Source organism: Bubalus bubalis, chromosome 4 (assembly GCF_019923935.1).
Source record: "Bubalus bubalis isolate 160015118507 breed Murrah chromosome 4, NDDB_SH_1, whole genome shotgun sequence".
NCBI classification, from domain to species: Eukaryota; Metazoa; Chordata; class Mammalia; order Artiodactyla; family Bovidae; genus Bubalus; species Bubalus bubalis.
The window spans coordinates 94,667,584-94,680,018 of record NC_059160.1 but is presented as its reverse complement, the minus strand read 5'-3'; the positions used below and the strand labels follow the sequence as shown (position 1 = coordinate 94,680,018).

Here is a 12,435-nt window from a genome sequence, read left to right as displayed (position 1 = left end):
TGGTCCACAATGCTTTCCCACAGTTCCTTCTCCCTTTAGGGGATGTGCTCACCTGTCAGCTGGGGCAGCAGAGAAGCCATCAAGTCCGCCTTGTTGAAGTTGGATCTGATCTGAACAAGTACATCCATGTTTTCTACCACCAGCTTCTGCAGTCAGAACAGAGACATTAAGCAAGAAAAGATGAGACCCATGGTACATCTCTCCCCAGTCGCCTAGGCCTACCCTGCTTCCCCCGAGGCTGCACCTTCTTCCCGGGGCCTTGCATCCACAGTACCTTCAGCTCCACAATTTGTGAAGTCACATGCCACATCAGGTTTTCACTCAGGAACTTCATGCCGTACGGGCCCAAGAGTTCAGCCAAGGCCCGCATCTCTGGAATAGAGTTGCAGAGGCCCCAGGTAGAACCCAGAGGGCACTGGTGCATTTGCACAATAGCTATAGGATAGTCTGAACATGTCTAATGTTTTTCAGCAAGGAAAGGAAATGGCAAGGAAGGGAAGTAGGGAGCAAATGTGGCCTGAAATCCTGCATTCATGTGACAGGTCTGGCCTGCCTGTGGGACAGTTAACCTTCTACCCACTGGCACTCACACCAAGATGTACCACAAATGATACCTATTTACTTTTCATTCTTACAGGAATCTGGACTTTGCCAAGTCCCTTTACCTGGTACCTGGGCTTTCCTCTTGCTGTACTAGCTGCACTAGCTTTATAAGATGTAAGACCATCTCTGGGCCTCAGCTCCCTTCTCTGTAGAATGAAGAAATTAAAATCCACCCTGAATACCTCACAGAGTTGCTGCTGCTGCTGCTGTTGCTAAGTCGCTTCAGTCATATCCAACTCTGTGCAACCCCATAGACAGCAGCCCACCAGGCTCCCCCGTCCCCGGGATTCTCCAGGCAAGAACACTGGAGTGGGTTGCCATTTCCTTCTCCAATGCATGAAAGTGAAAAGTGAAAGTGAAGTCGCTCAGTCGTGTCTGACTCCTAGCGACCCCATGGACTGCAGCCCACCAGGCTCCTCCGTCCATGGGATTTTCCAGGCAAGAGTACTGGAGTGGGGTGCCATTGCCTTCTCCACACAGAGTTGCTAGGAGAGCATAATCAACAAACATCCCCATTATCCCAGTTGTTTTCCCTCTAAACCCTTCTTTCCTCCCGTCTGCTCCATTACCTTATCCCTCCCTAACCAGCCTGCTTCTGACACTTTGTGGATTAAATAAAGCCTGGCTGGGGAAATCCCATGTTGCAAACCTGAGAGACAAACTCAGACAGGAAAGAGCTCCAGCTTTGATCTCTGGCTATGGACCATCCCAGCAGAGAAAACCATAAAGACCAGAAGTAACAAGAGACGAGGAGAGGAAAGGTGAGTTTAACCTAGTTAATAAGAGTTCAGAGGGAAAGGGAAGTTGAGGCCCCCATACCCAAGGGTTTCAAGGCAGGACCAGTTGATCTCCGCCTCTACCGCTGACAAAAGCAGTGGAGCTGGCCACAGCAGTGGACATGGAGTCTCATGTGGAATAAAATACTAGACATTTTTAGAGTCACCTATTTATAATGGGAACAACTGAGCTGAGAACTAGGAAAGGATTTCCTAACTGGTCACCTTAGATAATGCTAAATGCTGACAGAGAGGCAGAGGGACTGAACTACCCTTTCTGGAGAAAAGACACGCTGATCCACCAGTTTGGATCCACCTTACTCTAGTCCTCTCTAGGCTAGTAACCCTAGGGCCTCCTTCTCTATCCATCTAGCTATTTTTGTAGCAGCATTGCCCCATCACCATGGTAACCCTGGGAAATTGGGGTGGGGGTGGCAGAAGGGGAAATCAACATTGCCTCCTGCTGCTCGTCAGTTGTCAGCAAGACCTAAAGCTGATTTTAGATGCTGCCTACAGCTTGTGGGAGGAGTTGATGAGAAGGGGACATCTGAAGCCTCCAGCAGGTAGGGAGTAGGGTCAGCTCACTGATGGAGTCAGTGTGAGGGCAGGAAGAAGGCAGAGCTGGAGAATAGAGCTGCGTGCTCTGCCCTCCATAACACCCCCTCCAAGGAAGGGGCAGAATGGAGAGGGCAGCATCACCGAAGCATCTACCTGTCTCAGATCCCATGCGGGGTCCATGAGAGGAAGGAGGAAGCAGCTGGATAGTTCATGAATCAGTCAGTCAAACAAATCTATTAAAAAGGATCTGCACTGCTTCAAGCCCTCTTTAAAAAGAGAATAACTTCCCAATTCATTCACGACACACTCATCTGCCTGCCTTGAGACACTAAAGCACTTCTGTACACTGGGAAGCAGCACGACAAAGTGATTAAGCACTGGGTTCTGGAATTTGACTGCCTTGAGATGAAATTCCAGTTCTACCATTTATGAAAGTGCAAACTTAAGCTCCGTCACCTCTGGTGTCTCAGTGTCCTCATTTGTAAAATGGGGGTAATAACAACCTCAAGGCTCTTGTGAGGAGTGAAGGACTTAATAAATGTGAACATTCAGAACCTAGCCCACACTAAACGTCATCGGTTATGGCATCATCATTATTAAATATCAGTTACCTAAAATGTATCCCTCAGGAAGAAGATGCCACAACATGAGATCACTGTTTAATAATTCCAAACATCAAAATGTCCTTACATTTATCCTTTATCCTTCATCATATGTCCTACTCTCTACTCTTTGTGGAAATGGAAAATAACCATTTACTACCCTTTGAGTGCCCCTGCCTGGCTCTTAACTCCCTTCATCCTCTCTCTCCATCATCAACCCCCAAGCCACTTCCCAATTCTGGGTCTCACTTGAAATCTCTCCTATCGTCCCTAAGGCAGAGTCTAGCAGAGATCTAGAAGAGTATAGAATGAGGCTCTGGGAAGGCAGGAGAACACAGATGGGGTCCGTCAGTTGGGATATTGTACCGAGGGGAAAGCTCGGCTCCTTGACAGGAGACCAGACTCTGAGCTCACCAGAGACGTCAGAGAACTCCTCTGCGCTGAAGTTCTGCTCCCCCTCTCTGGGGAGGCTGATGAAGGCCTGCATGGCTGGCGAGAGGATGATGGTCCCGCTGCTCGCCTGTCTAAGCAGGCTTTCTAGGTACCTGCAGGGTTGGCCAAGAGAGCACAGAAGATGAGTGTTCACTCCCTCCCTCCTACCACCACCACTGGGCTCAGGAAGAGGAACTCCACGAAAGGCTGGGGGGTCGGGGGAGAGACTGGGGCGGGGAGGAGGAGACAGCACAGCGCTCTAATAAACATCCCAGGCTGCTGGCTCAGAAACAACTGGCAGTGACATGACTCCGCTTTGCCTCTCACCTGCTGGACATGGGCTGTGCTGTCAAAGGTAATGGTGGACATGCCCCACCACCTTTTCCAGCTACTGCACACCCCGCACTCTTGGCCCTTCTCTGTCGGGTAAGACAAGCCTAAGCTGACAAGACAGAAATTCCTACTAATTGGGCTCCTCCAAAATATACTTAGCCTCAACCTCCTCAATGAGAGACTAAGAGCCTAGGAGCCTGGAAGTGAGTCTCAAGTCAAACCTCCTGGGCAGAGAGAAGCCCAGTGAACACTTGTCATCCAGTCTCCAAATATCCCCTCCTGACCTCTGGGCAAGCTAAGAAGGCTTCCAGCCAATGACAGCAGAGGGCTGGGTAACCCCTGTCACTCACCCAGGCACTAGCTCTAGGGCTAGGTCTTACAGAAGTCACAAGCTAACACGGGTAGGTCAAAACCAGCACTCAACGTGCGGTTTTTTTCCTTTTAATTTGAATTCGCTGTCAAATTTTTTAAACGGAGATTTTATATTAAAAATAATAATTTAGTGAGGCAGCAATCAGATGGTACTAAGTGGTGGCTGCCCCTTTAGAAGGGCATGCCCTTACTACTCAAAGTTCCCACCCAGCCCACAAGACCCATTTCCCTTACCTGCCAGGCCCAGCTTGATGTATGTATTGCAAACCCCATCTCAGGCTTACCCGCCTTCTCAGGGGGTTCTTTGCAGCCTGACTCATACTAAGCTGATATTGGATTAAGAGCGCCACCCAGTGGCTTAGGGAGGTAGGACTCCAGCTCCTTTCCATCCTTAAAACCTCAAAGGAAGTATTGCTGATTCCTGCCCCCTCCAGTTTGGGGGAGGAGGCCCCTTTCCCTATGAAAAACACTCTACTAAACGTAATATGGTCACATTGGAAGATGAGGAGACAGTGCTCTGGAGAGAGGTATGAGACAGAATGGTCTTCAGATGGAGAAGCTGGATGAAAAGAGAAATAAGAGAACTTCAGAAAGAGGAAGAAAGATCATTTGAAATGAAAACAGTAAGAATCCAGAAAAGAAAGGTCAGGAACTGCAGATGAAGAGGAAAAGGGCGGTGAGTGGGTGTCACATGGAAGCTTGGAAAGAACCCTCATGGTGGAGAGAGGACATCTGAGTTTGCCCCAACTTATAGCTCTAGTCCTCGGGCAGAAACAAGCCTCTCTTTGGGGGTCTGTGACCCTAGGAGCTGAAATGCCTGGTCCCAAAGTCCTGCCCTGTAAAGGAAAAAGTGCTAACGAAAAGAGTAAGGCAGAGAGCGAGGATAAGCAACACTGACCAGTTTGTGTAGAGAGTGGTGATAGTCTGCTCCCCACTCGAGTCCAGTGGCTGAGTCTGCTGCAGGAGGGCGTTGCGGATGACTCTGGACACATCTGCACCCAAAAACTGGGCCAGTGACTGTATGAAACTGATGTAGGCTTTGACTCCTGCCAACAGCTCAGAAGGCCTGGCGATCTCCTGGGTTGTAGCATTGTAGCCAGCCAGCCACACAATGGCTCTGGGTGACAAAAACCATAATCACAGCCATAATGTCAAACATAGTTATCACACTTATACTATGTTCTAGGTGCCGCACTACGATTTCACTACACACATTATCTCATGTAAACCTCATAGCAACCCAAAAAGGCAGGTACACTTACCATCCCTATTTTACGGTGAAGAAACTGAGACACAGAGAAGTTCAAGTGACGGAGCCAGGACTTGACTCCAGTAACATTTGATTCTCAGTCACCATGTTCTTCTGCCTCCTCTAGGGAAATTTAGATCAGGTGGTAAAAGATCTAGGGTCCCAAATGCCATCCATCTAACTGTATGAGCTGTCTCATAACCTCCTGTATTCTCAGGGCCAGTGTTTGTCTTTTCTCTTTGGAAAGAATTAGTTCCAGTCACTGTCAGAAATGGAAAACCACACCCAGAAATCCTTAGATGTGCAGTGAATGCTGAGCGGCCATGGGATGCCAGGTGGAGAGACTGAGCCTGGCTGGCACGCAGCTCCAGCCAGCCTTAGAGAAGGAAGCGCTGCCGGCACTGCATTATTTCAGGGGCACATCAGCAACACCGCCTCCCCCTGGACTCCCAGACCCTTCCAAAATACCTTCCCCGGGAACCTGAGAATTCACAGTTGGACTCAGTCCTCGTCCTTCAGACTTTCTTCCCTGTTAAAATGTAAACAGGGTGATCCTGTGTTTAAGAACCCGCCTTGCAATGCAAGGAACACCAGTTCAATCCCTGGTCCGGGAAGATCCCACATGCCGCAGAGCAACAGAGCCCGTGTGCCACAACTAATGAGCTCTCACTCTTTAGTCGTAACGACTGAAGACCGCATGCCTGGAGCCCGTGCCCCGCAACTAGAGAAGCCTTCACACCGGAACAAAGAGTAGCCCCCACCTGCTCCAACTAGAGAAAGCCCACGAGTGGCAATGGAGACCAAAAATTAAATAAATAAACAACTATAAAAACAACGATAATAAAAAATGTAAACAGTAGGAGAAAAAGGAACATCAGACCTTGTCAACACTAGCTTTTGTCAGTCATCAGCACATCAATATGAATGAGTCCATCAGGTCCTCCCTAAAGCCACAGGTGTTTGGGAGTTTTGTTTGTTTTGCTTTTTTGGAAAAATGTTTATGGGGCGGAGGAGGGGATGAGGAGCACCTGCTTCCCGGATGAAAAGGAGAAGGAAAACCATTTGAGGGAAAATACTACAGAAAGGACAGATACAAGCCTAATCTATTTTAGAGTTCTCATTGAGGCCAAACCTTTAGGCCAACTTCGGGGCTTTAGGAGCAAGGGTGTCAATGAAGAAAGAATGAGAGATGTTCAGGAAAAACTAAAATATCACACCTATGCTGCTCCAGGGCCTAGAAACCACTGCCAGTTTCTGAAGGTTCGCACGTGGATGATTATCAAATTGTCATCTTGACATTTTGTATGTGCCTGAGGCACTTCCTTCCATGTAACTAAAGTGTAAGGTATGAAAACAAACTAATTTTACTGTCACCAAGGCAAAAACCTAATTGAAAAAACAAGCCTGCATCTCCTACAATCAAGGTACGGACTCCTAACTATTCTCCCTACTTCTGTCCTTGCCCCTGCTCAGAGCCTGCCGAGCCTCCCTGTCTCACTCAGAATCAAAGCCAAAGTCCTGAGGGTGGCATAGAGGCAGCTGAGCCGTCTGTCTGCCCCTCCTCCAGCCTCTCTGACCTCGCATCCTACCAGTTTCCCCCCTGCTCGCTCATACTGGCCTCCTCCATGCTCGCTGAATATACCAGCATGCTCCCACCTCAGACCCTTCACACTTGCTGCTTCCTCTGCCTAGAATGTCCTTTGCGCAGACAGTCACCCACTTAGCTTTCTCAATTCCTTCAGGGAGTTCGTTCAAATGTCACTTTCTCAAGCAGGCCTTCCCTGGCCACCCTACGTAAAATTCTACCACCACCGCCACCGCTATACCCTTCCTATCTCCTTCTCCTGCCTTTCTAGCGCTTATCATTTTCTAATCTAATACTATATATCCTATGTTCTTATTTTGTCTCTCCCATTAGAAGGAAACTTCATGTGGCCAGGAATCCTTATTCCTTTTGTATACTGCTGTATCAACAGCTTAGGGAACGCTGCCAACAGACAGTAGATGTTCAATAAATACTTGCTGAATGAATGGGTGAATATACTAGTATACATATTGTAAAAAGAAACACAGAAGGCTAGCAGATTACTCATAAAAACGTCTTCCCCTCATTCCCTAATTTGCTGACTATAGTGCCCAATTTCAATACAAGGAATGTTCCTGCAAATTTCGGGGGCAAGAGAATGAGAGGCAAAGTGGGGGGAAGGGAACTTATTTCATTGAGGCCTATATATGTCACTCAAGATTATCTTTAACGCTCTACCGATTCTCAATTACAGATAATTCTCATAACAAGGTAAATATGATTATCTTTACTTTATAGGGTAGGAAATTGAGGCTCAAACAAGATAGACAACCTGCTCTGGTGTCTTAGTGAAGAGCATCAACACAGCTCTGCTGACTGCAGAGGCCCCATTCACTCTACTAAACTATTTCTGGTTGTCTATCAAAACAACCTATAAAGGTTTGGGGTTCTCTTCATTTATTTGTTTTAAATAGAGATGCCTAGGACCTATGCAGGATTAGCTGCTTCAGAATGACCACCAAGATGGAGCTAATGCAACCCAACTTTGAGAACTACCATACTAAGCAAAGAGAAGACAAGGAAAGAGTGATACCTGTTGAATCTGGCCTCCAGATGGCTGCTGAGATACTCAGAAGGGAAGATGGTGTGTTCAAACACAGAGAAGCTCTGTACATGATTCATTGTCAGTGCCAGCTCCGTCAAGTTCAGGTGTAGCTTGTCCATACTGGGTAAAATTAAGAAAGCAAAATGAGCCTCATTACAGGTCTGGCCCTGCCTGCTAGTAGCTGGGGAGGATCTGTCAGGCCCATCACTCCCGGATCCCTTTCATCTTCTCAAAAAACTCATCCTAGAACAGTACACGTTAATGCTGACTTCAAACGCAAAGGAGAAAATACACATTGAATTGCTTTTCCATATCTGCCATTCCCCACCACCACTTCCGCTCCCCTTTGCTGGCATCACTTTCTCTCTTCCCTGCCCTCCCGTCCTTGAGATGGTGCTGGCTGGCCCTTCAGGGTGCAGGGCCTCACTTGGTGACGACGCTGCGGTTTTTCCGGTGGCTCTCCGCTCCTGGCTTGTCCCTCTCAGGCTCTCCTTTTCTGGGAGCCTGCCTCTGCTTCATGGTTTTCTTGTTCTTGGCCTTGCTGATGGTGGTGGCGCAGTGCTTCGGGAGCAGCTTTAGAAGCAAACACACATGAGTGGAAAAATGAGATTCCTTCCTCAAACTGCCGAGTAGTCCACCGGACAGTTACAAGCAGGTCCTTCCACTGTTGCCTTCACTCTTTGCTCGCTCTGCCTTTCTCTCTCTTTCCTTCCATGCATCTCCTTCTCTAGTGGGGGCCTACCTAGCATATGTTCACCTCTGTTACCTTTCATTAAATATCTACCCATGTTTAGCTTCAGAGTTTCAAGATGGCAACTTCCTTCAGGGACCAGATCATCAATTCCCCCATCCACTTCCTGAGAGAAAGTCTTTCCTAGTGGAAAATTTCTAGTAGAAAGAATCTAAGAGCTCCACTCAATTGTGCTTTCAGGGGTCTTCCAACCTAGGAAGATGGTCTGTTTTTTGCTAGTGTGGAACTCCCATCTCACTTGCTATATTCCTTCATAGCCTGTCCCATGGATATGGAACATGGACAGACAGCCCCACTACCACAACCCTCCAAAGACTCAGAGGTCACAACGTGGCCAGCACTCTTTCCACTTCTTTTTTTCTATAATTGTATGTATTTATTTTTGGCTGTGCTGGGTCTTCGTTGCTGCACGGGCTTTTCTCTAGTTGTGGGGAGTGAGGGCTACTCTCTAGCTGTGGTGCTCAGGATTCTCGTTGTGGTGGCGTCTCTTGTTGCAGAGCACAGGCTCTGGAGCACTCAGGCTTCAGTAGTTGTAGGGCATGGGCTCAGTAACTGTGGCTCCTGGGCTCTAGAGCACAGGCTCAATAGCTGTGGCGCATGAGCTTAGCAGCTCTGAGGCACGTGGGATCTTGCCAGACCAGGCATTGAACCCGTGTCTCCTGCATTGGCAGGCAGATTCTTTGCCACTGAGCTACCAGGGAAGCCCCTACTTCTTCTTTTTTTAAAAAAATAAGATACTACATTTCTTGTTACTTAAACATCAATCCTGCATCTCTTCTCTTTAACAAGATACCCCCATTAGCCATACAGAAAATATAAGATAGAATTATATATTCAGATCTCTCCTTCAAGGTAATCACTCTGGAATTCTCTCCATTTAGTCCAATGACACTGAGTATGTGCCGAGCAAGACTGGAAACTCCTCATTTGGAATTACTCTTACAATAGGATAATAGCCATTATTAAGCTGGTTTTCTTACTTTATAGTCACAATTGGTTTTTTTTAAAGTTCAAGTTCCTACTATTTCCAAAAAAAATCAGGTCTACCATGATGGGCAAAGATGTGTCAACCTTGAAATTATGCAAAAGGGTCTGTGGGTAGATTCTGAAAGTAATTCCAAAAAATGTAGCTCCAGGAAGTAATGTGACATCATTAATTATTTATTCAAAATGACAACTTTGGAGGGGCCAATATTCATTTGCAAAAGTTTTGTTGTGTGTGAAAATAATACTCACATTATGTTTTAGTCACCCCTGACCCAGCACTGAGCAAATATCTTTAACTGTGTGCTTTTGCATGTTTAGTAGGTATTCAAGTTGAGTGATGAATATACCCATAATTGTACTTGTTTACATATCTTCTTTGCATTAATTATTTAAATGTCTTTCAAACATGTATTTGTACTTCTTTTTCCCTTAGACTGGAACATTCCCCAAGGGCCAGAACTGTGTACCTTTTCATCCCCAAACCCCAGCACAGGCCTTAGTGCCCAATAAATACCAAATAATAGAGCAGCTAACATCTATGGAGAATTACATACCAAATACTTAACATATTCTATTTCATTTCATCTTTATGCTACTTCTACTAAGAAATTATTTTTATCCACATTTTACATATGAGAAAATGGGACGGTTCAGTAATAATATAACTGGGCATATGTACACACACACACACACGCACACGCTCACACACACAACCTGACTCCCCTCCTACCAAAGTTGCTACAAAGCCTGACTCAAACCCAGGAAGCCTGGGTAGTCTAGGAAACCTGAAGGACTCCAGGGCAACAGCAGAACGAGTCCCTCATTTTCAAATGTTCTATAAATTTAGGTTGAGCTAATCATGACCAGGTGCTATGAGTCAGTCAAGGGAGGGGAGGGGAAAACAACAGACAAAGACATAAAAGCAACCCTGAGGATAAACACAGAGGAGGTGCCTGAATATGTTCAGATAGCTACAGATTAGGGTGCAGATGGACAAAACAGTGAGACAAGACAGGTGATCTGGGGGCCGTTGTTCTAAGTATGTGTACACAGGGCAGAGAGAGGAGGAGAAGAAAATTAGAAAGTTAACTCATCTCTTGAAACTCTTCAGATGAAAGACCAGATTTTGTTGAAGCGCAACTGTTCAAATAAGGGTATTTTTAGGCACTTCTATCAAGTCCCAAGGGAGTAAAGATTAAAGGGATGACACTAAGAAAAGAAGCCTGCCATAAACTCATGCATACAAAAGCCCTAGCCCTACCTGAAAGGCTTAGAGAACTTGGTATTTGAGAAGAAGACAGAGGTAGATAGCGAAGAAGGCACAGCGGAGCAGCAGAGGGGAGACTGAAACAGAGAGAGGGCTGAACCCACCTGCTCACTCAGGTTTCGCTGTTCAGCACAGATCTCCAGGACGCAGTTGCTAGTCTGCTTGGCCAGCTCTTCCAGGAAGGAGTTGCAGTGATGAAGGCCGTGGTTCTTCAGGTGAGGGTACTGAGGGAAAGAGGACCCAAGGAAGAAAGTGTTATCACCAAGACAGCCGTGTCTTCCCCATAATACTGTTCTGACCCCAGCCTGAGCCACCGACTTCTACAGAAGAAGAAAATGAGAGCCAGAGAGAGGACACCCTACACATAAAGCTGAGACATTCAGGGACTTGCACCAGATATCTACGGGGCCAAAAGATACTCAGGTATCTATGGGTACCCTTCCTGGGGCCAAAATCAACCCCTGAAATCGCGTTTTGAGGGAATAATAATAAGACGTGGTTAGAGGGATGACAGGGTTTGGAGCTCAGGACACATACCTCCTCCGGGCACATCTCATGCGTGCAGTGGACAAAGTGAGCACAGATGAGGGGGAAAGCAATGGCATAACGGAACATGGCAGGTTCCTCCAGGGTCACAGCAAACATCTTCTCGAAGGTACGGAGATGAAAGCTATGGAACAGACAAGGAGACTCAGGACCAGGGTTTAGGAGCTGCTTCCTCTGAGGTGGATAGAATATTGATTCTTTCGACAAAAGTTTTTTTTTAAACCTTTTACTTTGTATTGGAGTATAGCCAATTAACAATGTTGTGATAGTTTCAGGTGAACAGCAAAGAGACTCAGCCATACATATACATGTATCCATTCACCCCCACACTCCCCTCCCTAAACAAATATTTATTGATATTCATCCCTCCCTCTTTAAATTCCCTACTCTTAAAGCAGAGAGAAAACCAAGAAACTCAACCCTTTCAGTCTTTTTTTTAACTGGATCCCAGGGCAAGCTAGTAATGTCTCCTTCCCTTTTCTTGTACAAAATTGCTATTCCTTCCCCAGAACCCCTGCATGATTTGGGCCCTGATTTAGAAGCCTCTCAATATGGCACCCCACTCCAGTACTCTTGCCTGGAAAATCCCATGGGCGGAGAAGCCTGGTAGGCTGCAGTCCATGGGGTGGCTGAGAGTCGGACACAACTGAGCGACTTCACTTTCACTTTTCACTTTCATGCATTGGAGAAGGAAGTGGCAACCCACTCCAGTGTTCTTGCCTGGAGAATCCCGGGGATGGGGGAGCCTGGTGGGCTGCCGTCTGTGGGGTCGCACGGAGTCGGACACGACTGAAGTGACTTAGCAGCAGCAATACTACTAATTCACATCCCTCCCAAAATTTGACACTCAGGCTCCAGTAAACTTTCTCAGTAATTCCATGAGACTGATCTTTCCTCAATCCTGTATCCTCTCAACGGCATGCATATTTGCCATTATTATGTCCTTTTCACATGTGGGTATTATACCTTCCTAACCATGAAGAATGCAGACAGCAGAGCCAACATACTGTATTGTATGTTTGATTCCTCAAAGGGTAGAGTTATACACAACAGTGGTCACTGAGTAAAGGCCAAATGATACCTAAGTAAGACAATCATGTGCACTCTCTAAAGGCCCTGTTCCCCAGCCCTCCCAATTATTTTCAGTCATCTCCACTAAACTTCCGCCTTTTCCATTTCTCTTTTAAATCACAAGGTCCAAAAAAAAAGATGCTAAAGAAGTTTACAAAGATAACAGTGAAGAACGGACAATTGATGAATTATCCCAGAGAAGGCAAGACTGTGTGAAGTCCAACTGGCTTCCCTAAAGAAAGCCAGCACAAAAGGGAA

General features: G+C 46.6%; 1 protein-coding gene across 1 annotated transcript in view; it reads right to left on the bottom strand.

The window, feature by feature from the left end:
* NCKAP1L (NCK associated protein 1 like) overlaps nt 1-12,435 on the bottom strand; it is a 45,937-nt gene that overhangs the window by 14,371 nt on the left and 19,131 nt on the right. Inside the window, exons 17-24 of the mRNA XM_025284315.3 lie at nt 11,098-11,230; nt 10,665-10,784; nt 7,983-8,128; nt 7,544-7,675; nt 4,575-4,793; nt 2,954-3,084; nt 275-372; nt 53-146 (exon numbers count right to left, since the gene is read on the bottom strand). Of these exons, the coding sequence (XP_025140100.1) occupies nt 53-146; nt 275-372; nt 2,954-3,084; nt 4,575-4,793; nt 7,544-7,675; nt 7,983-8,128; nt 10,665-10,784; nt 11,098-11,230 (1,073 nt within the window). The remainder of the gene's footprint in view (nt 1-52; nt 147-274; nt 373-2,953; nt 3,085-4,574; nt 4,794-7,543; nt 7,676-7,982; nt 8,129-10,664; nt 10,785-11,097; nt 11,231-12,435) is intronic.